Source organism: Macrobrachium rosenbergii, chromosome 2, assembly GCF_040412425.1.
Source record: "Macrobrachium rosenbergii isolate ZJJX-2024 chromosome 2, ASM4041242v1, whole genome shotgun sequence".
Taxonomy (NCBI): domain Eukaryota; kingdom Metazoa; phylum Arthropoda; class Malacostraca; order Decapoda; family Palaemonidae; genus Macrobrachium; species Macrobrachium rosenbergii.
Genome location: NC_089742.1, coordinates 95,285,360 through 95,301,859, shown reverse-complemented (window position 1 = coordinate 95,301,859; position 16,500 = coordinate 95,285,360). Strand labels below are relative to the sequence as shown.

Below are 16,500 nucleotides of genomic sequence, written 5' to 3'. Positions count from 1 at the left end.
GCTGAAAATCCGCCCATTCACAGTATTTTTCACTGAGAAATATTCACTGATTACTGTATTTTCATCTTATTTTCATGACTAAATGTACTTTTTGTGATGAAAACTATTAAAATACTCTGGTAGTGCTCGAGTTACGATAATTCACCTTACAATAATTCGATTTTGCAATGGGGTAAGCAATACCAATATGGCAATATTTATAAAATATTTTAAAATTTTGCGATGGCGCAGGCAGCAGCGTACAATCAGGCAGCGACCAAATTATAATAGACCAGCTTCTTTTCCTCCAACTCTTTATCCTATATTCTAGTTAAAAAAGTAACAATGCATGATAAAAGTATTGTTAGTAACGTTATATTCTTGCGTAAATGCATACAGCCATAAACAACCGACCAAGAAACTGTCGTTTTGTTTATCACCAAATCGGATAACAACAGCCCTTTTCCTTGTATTTCAACCATCGTACGGTAATACACGATTAGCGTAGGTTATAGTACAAATGACATTAAGTAGAATAGGACTGAAATGTTTTTACATTATACCCTTATTCAGTATGGATAAAAGATCGTCAAGGAAATATACTGCTAAATTTATACTGCAAGTTGTAGCAGAAACTGAGAAAACAATGTTCAAGCTGCTAATTACTATAAATTATCGTGCATCGGCAACATGGATGAAACTCTTACTGTAATTAAAATTGGAGAGAAAGTATTTTAATCCAAACTCCTGGGCATGAAAGGACATACAGTAAACCCCCCATATTCGCCGACTCACGTATTCACGGATTTCTCTGCGGAACTGATCTACTCATTATTTGCAGAAAATTCGCTCATTCGCCATATTTTTCACTGAGTATTTCTCGATGAAAAATTACTGTATTTTTATCTCATTTTCATGACTAAATGCACTTTTTGTGATAAAACTATTAAAATACATGCAGTCCCGGTTTCGACGGTTCCGGCTTCGACGTTCGAGGATTCTGACGCTTTTCAAATATATTCATCAGAAATTATTTTTTCACTGACGCGTCGTACGCCGATCAACGGAAGAAATATGGCCCCAAAATGGCAGAATAATCATAATTTGAAGGTTCTTTTGATGTAAAACTCAATAATAATAGTTTACATCGTTTTCAATGCACCCAGAGCATTAAAAGTAAGGGTTTCACGATTTTTTTCGACTTGATAAGAACGGAACCGTTAAACCGGGACCGCCTGTACTCAGGTAATGCATGAGTTACGATAATTCACCTTATGATAATTCGATTTTGCAATGGGGTAAGCAATTAATACAAATAGACAATATTATTTATAAAATATTTTAAAATTTCACACGGGCGCAGGCAGCAACATAATCAGGCAGTGAGAGAGACCAAATTACAATAGACAACTTTTCCTCCATCTCTTTATCCCATCTTCTAGTTAAAAAAGTAAAAGGAGAATGATAAAACATTATTAGTAACTTTATACTCTTGCGTAAATGCATACAGCTATAAACAACCGACTGAGAAACTGTTGTTTTGCTTATCTCCGAATCGGATAACAACAGCTGTTACCTGGTATTTCAACCATTCTACGGTAATAAACAATTACCGTAGGTTATAGCACAAATGACGTTAAGTAGAATAGGAGTCATAGGACTGATATATTTTTACATTATAACCCTTATTCGGTAAGGATAAAAGATCGTCAAGGAAATATACTGCTAAATTTAAGCTGTAAATTGTAGCTGAAGCTGAGAAAACAATGTTCAAGCTGCTAATGACTATACTGTAAAGTATCATGCATCGGCAACATGGATGAAACTCGATCGTAATTAAAATTGGAGAGAAAGTATTTTAATCAAAACTCCTGGGCATGGAAGAACACATTACTGTTATTTTTACACCGATAAACGATAAATATGTAAAGCTCGTATTATGATGAAATCAAGTGAAAATAGCGAAAGGAATCTTGAATTTTTTTTACACAAAACAAACGTCCTCAAACAGCCATCGTCATCTATTAACGAAAAAATAGATAAATTAATTTCACAACAAGGCGTATTTCTTATATTTGACTTAAAAACACTTTGTATAATGAAAAATAATCTTGCCCCATATAAATAAAGTATCTAGAGATTCATTTACACTAACTAGAAGCAAGAAAAGCGCTCTGAAATGAATTAAATACCATAAAATAAGCACCGCATAAATGATTTCCAAACCAAAACACTGATCGCTATGACCGCAATTTATAATACGAAAGCAATATAAGAATATATATACAACATTATTGGATACAGTGAATTAAGGCATAGCATTTTACAAGATGCATATTCGTTATGTTGACATTTGTATAATACGATATGTGAATATAGAGTACAGTATAATGTAGTCTACGCTACCATGTATGTATACCATGTACCAAAGTGTAGGCTAAGCTAGTTCTTGCTATTCAATTTCTCTTTGCACTGAATTATCATGTAACTTTGCATGAACCTCCAGAATTAGCTGATATTAATAATTACTATACCGTGAATGTATAGAGTATACTTGATAGTGTAGGCTAGGCTACCATATATGTATACATGGTACTGAATACCCTCGTGTAGGCTAGGCAATGTTCGAGATACGTTTTGGTATTTATGTTTTTCCAACAAACAATGGTATTTTTTTTTTGGACCCTAACTCCCTCGTAAGTAGGATAATACCTGTATAAGCATTTTTAGATTGTTCTGTGTGTTTGAACTATCAAAATAGGCAGTTCTAAGTGTTTTAACAAGGGTTCTAAGTATTTGCAGGTTTTAGCTATTTGTGGGGGGTGTGGTACGCATCCCCCGCGAATATGGGGGTTACTGTATTACTGCTAGTTTTACGCTGATAAACGATAAATATGTAAAGCTCGTATTACGATGATATCAAATGAAAATAGCAAACGCCCCAAAACGGCCAACGTCATCTATTAACGAAAAAACAGCTACATTAACTTCACAATGAGACGTATTTAAGTTATACTTCCACTTAAAAACACTTCGTATAACGAAAAATAACCTTGCCCCATATAAACAAAGTATCTAGAGATTCACTTATGCTAACTAGAAGCAAGAAAAGTGCTCTGAATTGAGTTGAATGCGGCGAAATAAACACCGCGTAAACATTGATCGCAATTTATAATACAAAAGCAATGTAAGAATATATATTATTGGATACAGTGAATTAAGGCATAACATTTTAAAAGATCCATGGAAAAGATGCATATTTGTTATGCTGATGTTTGTATAATACGATATGTGAACATAGAGTACAGTACAGTGTAGGCTATGCTACTGTATATGTATATATACCATAGTGTAGGCTAAGCTAATTCTTGTTTATTATTCAATTTCTCTTTGTATTGAATTATCATAAGTCACTTTGCATAAACCTCCAGAATTAGCTAATATTAATAATTACTGTACCATGTATGTATAGAGTATACTGTAGTGGTATAGGAAAATTAGATAGGAAAGCATAAAGAGAAGAGCAGAGAGAAGAGAGAGAGAGAGAGAGAGAGAGAGAGAGAGAGAGAGAGAGAGAGACAACAATTAAGCCTTGGTTGTTATGTATTGCAAGACTAGAAGTACTGAATATGTAAACCACGAGAAACCGTCTTGCACGAACTTAAAACAGTGAGCAAGTATATCGTGCCCAGGGCCATAAAACCAATTGTAAAATCTGGAAACTGTGGCCTCGCGATTTAGCTGACTCAGGATCACTCAGCACCTCATCAGAAGCAAACATTCCAGCCATATCTATAACCCTGCCTTCAACAGGTGGCATTTACATGGAAATTCCATGGAATTGGGGCTGGACAAAGTGATGTAGTTCAACGCCTCTCCAATCAAACATTCTGGGGAGGAGTCTTAAACATCTCCTCCTAAGATCACTTCCAATCAAATCCTCTAAGGAGAGATTTAACAACACCCATCACTGTCCTTCCCAATCAACTGTTTGAGAGAAGGCCTTACAGATAAAATCTTCCAATGGGGAACTGAAAAGGGAGGAGTTGGAGATAACAAGAAAACCCAGGGGTTCCAGAGAAGCCAGAAGCCAGAAGAGTATTCGAGTCACAGTCCACCCAGAAGGGAAGACGTAGCTTCCCCTTGCTTTCGTGTTCCCAAACAGACTTAACTGAACTGTCTAGCAATAGTGATTTCAAGATAGTAACTAACCATAAATTGTACTTAAGTTTTTGTAGCTAACTTTCATCATTAAAGTACAAAAGCTACAAGTTCGTCTCCATTACACCTTTCTGAGAGATAATTACCTCAATATAATTCCCTTCGAAATAACAGACTCTTAAGTGGCCGACAACGGAATAGACGCTGTGGACGACTGTTTTGGCAACTTAGAAGAATATGCAAGTAAGAAGGGAAAATAATATGTCGGGCACAACATAAAATGGTGGCAGCGGTGGGATCCAGAAGGTGAGACGAAACAAACAGACATTAACAGAAATATCAGTGCAATTACTTAAGTTACAGTGAAATGAAAATCTACAACACGAACTTAGATTTTACGACAGCAAGCAAAACTTGTATGAAGAAAAAAAATCCTGCAATAGAGCGTCAAACAGAAGTGAACATAAACAGTATTGGTGCATCGAAGCAAAACACATAGAATGATTAACGACAACAAAGTGAGACAGAACATCGACAGCAACAACAGGCAGTGAGTGCGTTTAATAAACTATCGTTACGAGTGTAACAGAAATAACGCAGTGTGTTTCAATGAAGCTCCGAAAGCAGCAACCACAGAGAAAAACAACTTATTGACTACAAAAGAATTCCACAATGACAACAACCTGTAAGTTATCGAGAAAATGAGATTTACTGTTCTCTCTCTTTAAATGTGTGAAGAAGTGAAGATTACTTAACATCTCTTTATCAAATTGAAAATTAAGGAAACTCTCTCTACTGAATTAATTTTTTTTGTGTAATTACCATTATTACTCTCTCTATGATAATTATTTGTTTAGTAAATAATTTAGATAGGGAAATAGTTATTTTTTTTTTCAGTCGGTTGGTGATAAATATTTTGAGTAATTATATGCAATTTTGTGTACTCATTGTGATGAATATTTTTTATGATATGATGCCCAGTTTCGCATAAGATTTTTTGTGTATTTGAATGATTACTTTGAAGGATTTATTTTACTTGTGCACTTGAACTCAATTTGAGAATTTTATTTTTTTTTCTGTTATATTTTGATAGTTTCTTTTATTTTATGGTACTGTGTGCATAGTGAAAATTTGTTCATATAGATACACAAATGAGATACTCAATTTGAATAATTTTTTTTTACAATGCAAAGAGTTTTTGACGAATTACTGAACAGTTAGCCATTCACCATACAATTTAAGACCGTCGACACTCAGAAGTAGCCGAATTCCAAGACTAGTTTCCCCACTCAACTTTAGTGTAAGGAAATACTAACAATAATAACACAACTAACCAGAACCAAAATAGTGTTAATAATTCTAATAATACTAACAGTAATAATACTAATAATATTTGCACCTTCCAATATCACAATATGAATCAAGCAGCTGTAATAACAACAGCCACACGCTTCTGTGGACAGGTGGATGATTCAAATCCTGACAAAAGTCAACTCAAATCTTATACAATAAATCACTGGCTCGCAGGTGCAGATAGTCGCATAACTTCAGGGGGAATAACTGATGAAAGAGCTAAAATAAATGAAGCCTTGATTCTCGTCAATTCAGAACATGTTGATGCCCACAAAACTCTGAATTCCACGAGTTTTAGCGAACTTAATAGCTATGCGGAATTCAAAGAAATTTGTTTATCACTCTGGGAACCAGTAAATAAGACTGGCAGTTTATATAACATAACTAGATTCCTTAATCTGCAGTAGAAAAAATAACAGAAGACTTAAAAAAAAACAGGCAGTACCATATGAGATAAGACACAGTTTGGTGATAATGTCAATAATTTAGTTGATCTAAGACATGTTTTAAATTACTTGTCATTTGGAACAATATATAATGCCCTTGGAGAAGAGGAAAAGAAGGCTTTCAGAAAAATAAAAATTGACCCAAAGAAAGACAGCCTTCAGACATTGAAAACGATGAGAGAAGAAATACAAAAGAAAGAGAGAAATCTCTCCAAGGAATTTGTAGGAACAACAGAAGCACAAAACGAAAGGAAAGGCAGAAATAATAATCCTACTTATAAAATGAATAATAAGTTCTATGATAATTCCAGACAAGTAGGGAATAGACCAACTACCTTTCAAGGAAAATATGCCCAAAATACTAAAAGAAAACGGAATCCAAACCAGAAAGGAAGACATAATCAAACAAAGAGTGGTCCTCCTAAACCTTATAAATATGGTCAACACTCAAACACAAATAATTCAACCCAAGTGAACTATTCCACTCAAGGAGCGAGACCAAAGACAGCCTGTGAAAACTGCGGGTATACAAATCATTCTACAAACGAGTGCAGAAGGCCTAGAATTTGCACGATTTGCAAGAAAGTAGGACATTTAACCAGGAATTGGTGGTTTGGAACACAAGAAGGAAATAAAGAAATAGTTGAATTAAGCAGCAATCGCTCAACGTCAAATAAGTCTTCAAGCCAATGACAAATTATCCCTACACATTAGACAGCAACAAAGTCCCTTCAAGAAGATAATATAAAAACAGAAGACTTAGCAAAAAGGGAGAGTGAAGGTTCATCTGCATTTTCCTATTTGCAGAGTAAAGAAGTAGTATTTTCCATGGACGAAGAAGAAATAACCAGAAAGGATTTACCTATCATTAAAGTTCCCATCAATAAAAAGATATGTACTGTGCTTACGGATTCAGATAGTACTGTAAGCATAATTGATAAACACACTTTAACCAAATACTTAGGCGTTAAAGAAATGCTAATTCAGGGTCAAAGCAGAATAATAAAAGGAGTAGCGGGTAAACAGATTAAAAGTTTAGGAAATGTGAACTTAGAACTAAACATTTTGTCACATAAATCTGTTGAAAGTTTTATAGTTCTAGAAAACAGATTTTTCCCTGCACAAGTATTGTTCTCATTTAATCTAATGAAGAGATGTGGAATCATCCTGGACTGCAGGGAAGGAAGAATTAGCCTGAAGCAAAAGTCCTCTGTATCTCGGGGGTGTCCATGTCCTGGGGAAGAGGACCCTTGAATCCCTCTGGGGTGGGGTCCTCCCGATCTACTCTCCCTGCAGACCCCCGCGATCCATCCTGCACTATGTGGGTGTACGACCTGGCTGAACCGAAGACCAAGCCAAGCACGTACACCCCCAAGGTAGAACTCTGCGGGAGTTCTCCCTGTCAGACTTGCGCCCCCTGGAAGGAGCCCAGGAAGTAGAGGGGACAGGCGAGGAGGACTGGGCGCTCCCACTGGTCTTGCTGGTAGAACCAACAGGAGCAGCAGGCTGGGAGCGGTCACCAACCTGCAAAGGTGACGGCAACCCGGGGCGAGGAGAACGCTTTCGCCTGGGCAAAGCATTCTCCCAAGGAGAGCGGAGCGGCTCACGAGAGTTGAGCCGTGCACTCGGCTCGCCTGAGCCAGGCTGGCCATGTGAACGTGGTCGGGGGCTGGGAGGAGTCGAGCGTGCAGCTGGCTGGTGAGAACTTGCACTGTCCTCCGGATGCGCCACAGTCTTCGAGGCCGAAACCTCAAGGGAAGACTGAGCAGGGGACCTCTTCTCTACCTCACCAGGTGTCTGGACCTGAGGGACCAGCGCACCTTCCCAGGAACCTGGCTTGGCACTCGAACAAGTACAGGCAGTCCCCGGTTTACGACAGGTCCGGCTTACAACGTTCCGAGGTTACGACGCTTTTCAAATATATTCATCAGAAATTGTTTCCCGGTTTACGACGCATGTTCCAGGGTTACGACATGTCGTCTGCCGATCCGACGGAAGAAATATGGCTCCACAACGGCAGGATAATCAAAATTTGGAGGTTTTTTTGATGAAAAACTCAATAAAAATGCAGTTTACATCATTTTCTATACACCTAAAGCATTAAAAGTAAGGTTTTCTAAGGTTTTATGACGATTTTCGACAATTTTTCGGTTTACGACGTGGCGCAAAAACAGAACCCCCGTTGTAAACCGGGGACTGCCTCTACCAGCAAGAAGAGTCGGGGCACCTGCATGCCTGGACTCTTTCTCGTCCCGATGCCGAGTTATAATGGAGAGATTTTCTCCTGTACCAGACTTCTTTGGTGCAGTGGGGGGAGTGCAAACTGCGGTCTGCATGCCCTCGGCTCCCGATACAACTGACCCGGGGTCAACGCATTGGTTCCCTGCTCTGTGGACCAGGAAGAGCCAACAAGAGATCCCACTGCCTTCCCTGTGGAAGGAGGCAGTCCCTTAGAAGTCTCGGTGTGAGACTTCTTGGGGGGGGGGCTGCTTCTTCGGCTGGCGAGCCTCGGAAAAAGAGGAGGAAGAAGAGGTAGCTGACAACGACGACGACACCTTACTCGATCTCTTCTTCGACTTCTTCGTCATCTTCATCAGGATGGCAGTCAGGTCCCCCAACCAAGGAGCAGCAGCAGAAGACACAGGCGCAGCCAGGGGGGCCAGGGAAGCAGGCGCAACCCGGGTAGCGGAGAGGGTGCTCGGGCCAGCAGCTACCGGGGCAGATGCAGCGGTGCGGGAGCCAGGATAGCCACTAGATGAAGCCAGGGTCAGAGGCACGGGTGCCGCACAGGAAGCCAAGCCGGGCCGAGAGTCAGGGTAGCCAGGAGTCGGAACCGTGGTCAGGAACGAGCGCGGGTCAGCAACAAGAGCAGGCATGGACACAAATGGGACCAACAAAGTCACCATCTGCGAGGGGCCAGGGAACCAGGAGGCAGTGGCACGGAGTGGAATGCGGCAGGAGCGGCAGACACCCGGGTGTCCAGGTGCAAGGCCATTGTGACAGGAAGCTTTCCAAATGATGACATGGTGATGGTTGTGGTGGTGGATGCGTGGGTCGTCACATGGGCGCCTGACTAATGTGATACCAGGCCCTCCAGTGACAGAATGCCAAGAAGACCCAGGCGCAGCCAGGCAGAGGCGAGATCAGGTACCTGGCCACCAACAGATGCTTCCACACCCAAGCCTGGGGACAAAGTTGGGTAAAGAGAGAAGCCTCTACTCGCTCTGGGGAAAAAATTCACCCCAGCCGTGAGGAGAGGCCCCAGAGAGGATGTCATGAATGTCCGCTCCCCTGTGGCCTTCCACACACGATGAAATGAATGAGGAAGGGGAAAGGGAGTCCTCACCAGAAGGAGAGGCAGCAAGAAGGGGAAGCTTGCTGGGAGGGATAAACAATCCTGTCGGATCAGCTACCACGGGAGTTGTCAGGGATGTGTTACCCTTGGACAGTGCCTTGGCGGCCCTCCTACGCTATCGCCTCCTCCCCTCAAACTTCACCCACTGCTCGGCCGACCAGGAACAATACTCCAAACAGGGAGAAGAGTGTGAACACACACATCCTCTGCAGGTAGGTGTTACATTTCTTGCCTCCCACCCCAGGGCACATGCACGCTGGGGGAAGGAGGGCTTAAGGGATTTCTCCACATTCATCATCAATCAACAAAAACAAAAAGATCCCACTGGGAAAAAAGCTCAAAGGCAGTCAGGCAAATAGCAAGTAACACACATCTGCAGTGCACAATGGTCAAAAGCAAATTTGGAATGTTTACATCCGGGCAGGCGGTACTCCTGCCTCCTGGATGGTAGTTAACTGCTTCACCACCTTGTTCGAAAGTTCAAAGGCTGTTTCCAGCCTACGCTGAAAGTAATTCCGGTAGATCTAAGCCAGCTGTCCGCGGTGGGCTAGGTTATGGCAGTTGACATTTTTCTATAGAACTTTACTTGCTGAACAAGAATTTAAAGTAATATTTTGTCGGTCGGCTGTAATTAAGCTGTAAATTACCTTAGAACTGTAGCCAACGGTAAGGGGGACCGGTTGGGAATCTGGGTCCTGGGTGGGTAAAAACTCTTTCGAGAATAGCTCACGGTGAGGGGGACCCATTGGGAATCCGGGGTTCTGGGTGGGGTAAATAACTTGGGAAAAGGTTTGGGCAACTTATTGTTGTATTTCCAGTTATATATGTCATTTGGAACACCAAAAACAAGCGTAAAAATAAGGGGGAATAAATGGGTAGCGCGAGCCGTTACAAAGGTACTTTTCACATATCACTACTACTGCTGATTCCAGGCCATGTCACGCATGCGCGGTCTTACAGGGGAGCTTTCGGTTCATCCAATGCCTCCAACTGAGAGAGCAGTTGGTGGATTTTTTGGCTGGTGGCTGTACCCAACCAATCACGTTGCAACGTTACCCCAACATTACGTTTCACCCAGGTGGAGAATTTGGGGGATACATAAACTCAGTTACATGTATTCCTTTTGCTCAACTGTTTTATAACCGTTTCCTATTCGTTGTAGCTTGTGCCTACAACCTTCTTCCAGTACTTTTCCGTTCACAAATATATTGACGTCTCTTCACAACATGATTTTACCATAAATAACTTACAAAATTACATTTGTTGGCAGACACCTGAAGCATGTATATGGGGTAGGAGGAGAAGGGTCTTGCAGGACGTTTCAGTGAGTTAACCACTTTCTCTCAGTGAGTTAACAGAAACCTTTTTTACATATTTTGTAAGCCCTGTGGTTGCGCGGCTACCAACGCTTACAGGAAAATCTAACAAATGAGTTACCGCTTGCCAGAGCATACGAGCCTGCCAGATTATTTTAAAAATGCGGATAAGGCACAATATTAGTTTTATTTGAAAACATATTGCAATACACCCTGAACACCTGGCGCCCGTTCCGCCAAAACTGAAAGCAGAAATACACTTTTAGCCCCCAAACTTCATCCTTCCTACCCTGTTCCGGTGCAGTTCACCGACACAGTTCACTCACTCTTCAACCCAGCACGATGGCGGACGTCACCCCCGGAACCTCCTGCTCCTCTGAGCCTGTAACCAAGTGCAATTTGCCTCTTACCTGTGTCAATTGCTACCTTAGTTATAAGGACTACATTGTGAATCCCTTACCGGGACAACTATTGTATCTGATTGCTGGAGAGCTTATGACCGCCTGAAGGGCCGAAGGCTGCACGTGCACTTGACCGTCAATCACTCCATGAACTTTGTGGACCCAGTAACTGGTCTTATCCATTTTATCCATCAAACGGCCGTAAAGCGGGAGAAAGAACAATCCAGGAGGTACAACAGTCCAAGTCGGGTACTTGGCAGTAGCCCATTTTAAAATCCACTTTGATGACCCAAGACGAGGCTCCACGCGCGTTTGTAAAGGCGGCGGCTGGTGTACCCTCCACCCCTTTAAGGTAAGGTTCTAAACTATCTTCTTTATTAGTAGGTAGTTAGGTCACCTGTGTTTTTGGTGTTATTAGGTTTTAGTGCTTTTCACGTAGGAGCGTTATTATTTTTTGGGTAACTGTCATTTACCGCCATGTTTCTACCTAACAGTCCTATGTCACTTTACCAACTTGTACCTTTTGTGCAGTACCTCACCTTGTCCCCCTGTAACTGTCATTTACCGCCATGTTTCTACATAACAGTCCTATGTCACTTTACCAACTTGTACCTTTTGTGCAGTACCTCACCTTCCCACCCCCCTGCTGAACATATGGCTCCCTAGTAGTTACATAACCCAAGATGGCGGATTTGTTTACCGTTTACGTTTCTTCGCCCCGATCACAAGCAATGGTTAGTGTGCAGTTGAGGTAGCCTGTGGCAGTTGACGTTTTTCAGTGTTGCTCTGCTTGCTTTGCATGAGTTTGGGGTAACATTTTGCCCGTCGGCTGCAGCTAAACTGTAATTTACCCTTGAGCTGTATGCGCCAGTGCAGGGGACCCACGGTACCAGTGTGCAGTTTTCGAGGGTCAATTACGCTTTAGTTACACCCGACCGACAAAATTTTACTTGAAATTCTTGTTCAGCAGGTCAAGTTCTATAGAAAAACGTCAACTGCCATAGGCTACCTCACCGCGGACAGCGGGCTAAGAATTACTGTAATTCCTAATGTACACGACCAATGGTTTGTATATCGTATCAGAACAAACTACGTAGGATGATTCGTCAAGACCCGGGCCCAAAGGCCAGGGTACCTTAGCCCCTCACCTCGTCAAAGTGTCCTACTCGAAGGGCAGAAGAAGAAGGGAGGGAGGTGCAAGCCGTTGGAGAAGATACTGGTGACATCAAAGGGTAATGGGCTCTCTTCCTTGACGTCTCTCACGCTTATACTGCTACATCACTTTGTCCAGAAGATCCTTAATGTCAGGAGACATCGGAGGGCACGTTGATGTTGATGGGACTGGATGAATGACTGAGGGAGCCGTGACAATTGTCATGGCGGCCTCAGATCCCTTAACTGAAACCGCAGTCCCAGTTACTGATGCCGTAGAGACGGGGGGCTGGTTGGAGGCACTAAGATGTGCAATCAAGCCTCGCACTGACGGTTCCTCTGGAAGACCTAGGGATGGCCAGAGGTTCCTTAGATCTTGAAAGGTCTTCCCGATCTCCCCCAGACCTGAGAAAAATGTAATATCACAAGCTTCCCCCCCTTTGCCCAGGGGGAGAATGCTCCTCCCCAGAGCAACTGGAGGAAGCCCTCAAGAGATTGTGAGAGGGCCCCGCTCCTCCATACCAACCCCCCATTGTCAAAGCACCAGGAGAATGTGGAGGAGTGATTTCTCCCCTAGATGGAGCAGCAGCAGAACGGAATCACATGGGAAGAGACAAGGAGCTACCTGGCATCCTTGGAGGAGAATACCCCACCGAAGACAGACGAGCAGCCTTCTTGGATTTCCTTTTCCCAGCGAACCTCATCCACTGCTCCGGGGACCAATCACAACATTTGGACAAGTATTAGTCATTGAACACATTTGCTTGCAGCATTTGGTGCAAACGGGCAAAAGCGAGGTTTAGGCTTAGTAGATGATTCTTGGGTTTGCATTATATCCAAGAATAAGAACAGATTTATCACAATTATACTCCAAACACAACAAAAGGAAGGAAAAAACCAAGATGAAGTGCAGTAGACCAGCCAGGAAATGTTCGGACAGAGGACGACAGTATTGCGTCCGCTCTCGACAAAGGCTACAAGGCAAGTGGTTACGCAACTCAGCGAAGGGTGGTGGTGAGGGTACCCCTCGCCTCTACCACTGGTAGTGCAACTACTGAACAACCTCGTTGTGTGGAATATATCCAGCTCGTGCTGAAGGTAATTCCTACGCAAAGACCGACAGTTTGTATTCATGAGGGAACAATGAAGAAATTGAATAAATGACAGGCTTGTCTGTAAGCATGGGGTAAGCTAGGCTTATACTAAACATGGCAATTATAAAATTAAACTATTCATTAAATAATTAACAGTTATATAAATAAGAGTATGAAGTAGGCCTAAATGCATCACGACCATAGCGTACGCTTCTTTGTACAGTACGAATTTCTTTACCTCTAACACAACATCACTCCAAACCTGTAAAAACAAAACTACCTAAAAGCTAAATTTTACATCAGCACAAGAAAGTCAATAACCATACCCTCAATTTTGGGGGAGTCAGTTTGGGTATGATTTTGTGTTAAGAGTATCAGCCACACTTACGACCACATCACCGAATCTCCTTCACTGAGTGCCTGCACGAAAGCCAACTCGCACCGCAATGAGCCAAAGGACAGTCAAAAAGGTGCACGCTTCCAAATTTCCAAGTAAGTTCAGTACACGCCAATATTTATGTGCACCTATAAAACGAAAGGCAAAACCCAAAGAGTAACCACCAAGCTATTTAACCATTCCTGACACCAAAGCACAGCACAGGCAGTCCTCCAAACACAATCTTGTGTGTCCACAAGACACACGGGAGGGACGGGAACACAGCTCACGACTTTGCTCCGTGTACTGTACTTTGTCGCCGCCCGATCAATTTCCTGCGCAGAGGAAAATAATTGTCTCGACAGAAAAGCTGGGCAGCGTGCAGATGGAGGAGTCGTGGCTTACTTGGAGGGTCTGCAGAGGGAACCCCCCACCTCACACGGCCACGTGGGCCCGAGGGCTCGCGTCCAAATTTGGGTCGAGCCGAGTTAGGTCCGATTATGTTGTCTGCTCTCTGAAACGCCCACTGCAGTCAAGGGGCCACGCCGACCAACCCCTCCGGCTCATCAGCTTGCTTCACGACGCCGCCACGCCACCAGCCGTAGACTAAACGCTATGCCGGATGCCTCTGCCGCTCTAGTTCAAACCACTCGACTTCCAAAGCTGCCAGAGGAACAGAAGGGGGACGCGCGTCGAGCTCCACCCTCGCAGTGGGCTACCCGGACCTCTTAGGCTGCTCAGAAAACAGAAGACGACAGAGTCCCAAAGCTACGTTCAGCATTCACACTTTATTCGAGAAACTTCGGCAGCAAGAACTCAACAGATGCCCGAGGGCACGGGGCACTAGCCTACCCTCAACAGTCCCGCTGAAAGACGTCACGAGACTGTGAATGGATGCAGCCTTCCTGCGGCCCTCAGCCGGGCTGTGACAGGAGAGGCCCAGCAGCCATTCCACTGGCGCACTCAGCCTCCAGTCCCGACAGCCACCAAAGTTGGCTCTTGGTTCCGCCTCCTGAGCCCAGGCAGGGTCTTCCTCCTCCTCCTCCTCCTCCATGTTGCAGCACACACAGGATAGGCTACCATACCCAAACTAGGCCTACTCAGGCGTGATAAGATATCCTGGCCCAACCTTACACCCTGCAGCCCAGTGCCTCCAAGCAATGACAGGCAGTAGTGAAGTAGACCTGGTGAGGAGGGGGCCGCAGCCTCCTGCTGAAGGCTGCAGCAGCAGCAGCAGCAGCAGCAGGAGAAGAAAAAGCCTCTGGGGATACTTACCGTGGTCAGCGGCTGCGACGTCCGATTCTTGAGTGGGGGTCGATGACATGACTGAAGGCAGCAGGAGCTCGGCCTCTTCTCCTCCTCCTCCTCCTCCTCCTCCTCCTCACTCGTTAAGACTTTCGGGCGAAGACGTGAAGTCCGACCCAGTGAGGCGCCTGCAGGGCCTCGGACTTTCTTATTCGGGTTGATCGACAGACAGACAGACTGTCACAGACAGACACAAACAAATAGCCTAGGATAGGGAACACTTCAACTGTATTTGGTCATCAATGAAACACTCTTGAATGATGACAGGGCTTTTTCTTGAACACCACTTAACTCTAGTCTACACACAAACAGAGAACAGGACACTCTTGCGTCCAAACGTTGGCAAATAAGGTCACATAAACAACGGACACTGATGCAAAAATAGAAATATGGCGCTAGATTCCCGGATGACGAAGATGGAGCTCTAGTGGTAGGCTCTGGAAGGAGGAGCTCTCTCCCTGTTGGCGCCACCTTTGAATCGGAAGGCGAAGACTTGGACGGACGCCCCGCCACCTTCATCTTCGGTGTCTGCTTCAGAAAACCTTCCCACTGAGCCTCATCTGATGGCGCCTTTTTATCATTCACAGTTATTGATTCATTTTCTTGAACGGGTCTTTCTCAGGTGTCACGGTGGTTGTTCATTGGTTGACATTAAACTCGTCGGTCTCATGCCATCACAGGCCGTCGCTCAAAGTTTGGTAGTGTCAAAGTGAATAAGAGACCTCTCGAATCTCGATATGTGAACACTGCCAAAACAACCCAGACCAATCTACATCATTCTTAATTTCTGTTTGATTAATATTAGCTTTCATTTTTGAAGGCCGCTTGTAGGCCCCCCATTAGATCTACCATTTATCAGTCATGGTAGGCTATGTAAATTAGTTTTCTAGAATAAGTTTTTCTTCTTTCATAGCTATTTCTGAACTTCGTATAATTTTTTATTATTATTATTATTCATCTTAAACATTTTATTTTTATACTCATTCATGATATTGCTTTATTATTTTTATTTGATTATCAATTTTGTTTTTAGTTTGATTTCATTATTTTTTATATAGTTTTTGTTTTTTCATTTTCATCATTTATATATATATATATATATATATATATATATATATATATATATATATATATATATATATATATATACAGGGACGTGCAGAGAAGTTTTTACAGGGCAGGGGCTCAAGTGAAAAAAAAGGGCAAAATATAATAATGAATGAGGCAAAATATACATACAACTTCTCAATATTCTCTCAACTTTATTTAAACTAGGCATTAATAATTCAAGAAAACAATAAACATGACTGATTATCATAGGTACAAGTAGGCTAATGCCTTAGATGAACATGCAATATACCGCACTGACTACCTGCAGCAATAGAGCTTGGGAATATATTTAAAGAAAAATTATATATTATTTACAAATAAATAACAAAAGAAAATGATCAATCATTATGATTAATACAGTAGGTTGCTAACCAGACTTATCATTTTATATTTATAAGAGAACCCTCCTGTGTGCCATTTCTTTGAATATGTTGATAACCTCACTGTTGTTG

At 42.6% G+C, this 16,500-nt stretch overlaps 1 protein-coding gene across 1 annotated transcript in view; it reads right to left on the bottom strand.

Annotated features, from left to right (window-relative positions):
• The window catches only part of LOC136849231 (uncharacterized), a 148,958-nt gene extending 133,485 nt beyond the window's left edge, over positions 1 to 15,473 (bottom strand). Inside the window, exon 1 of the mRNA XM_067122462.1 lies at positions 14,909 to 15,473. Coding sequence (XP_066978563.1) covers positions 14,909 to 14,957 — 49 coding nt within the window. The 5' untranslated portion in view covers positions 14,958 to 15,473. The remainder of the gene's footprint in view (positions 1 to 14,908) is intronic.
• Between the last annotated feature and the right edge of the window lie 1,027 nt (positions 15,474 to 16,500).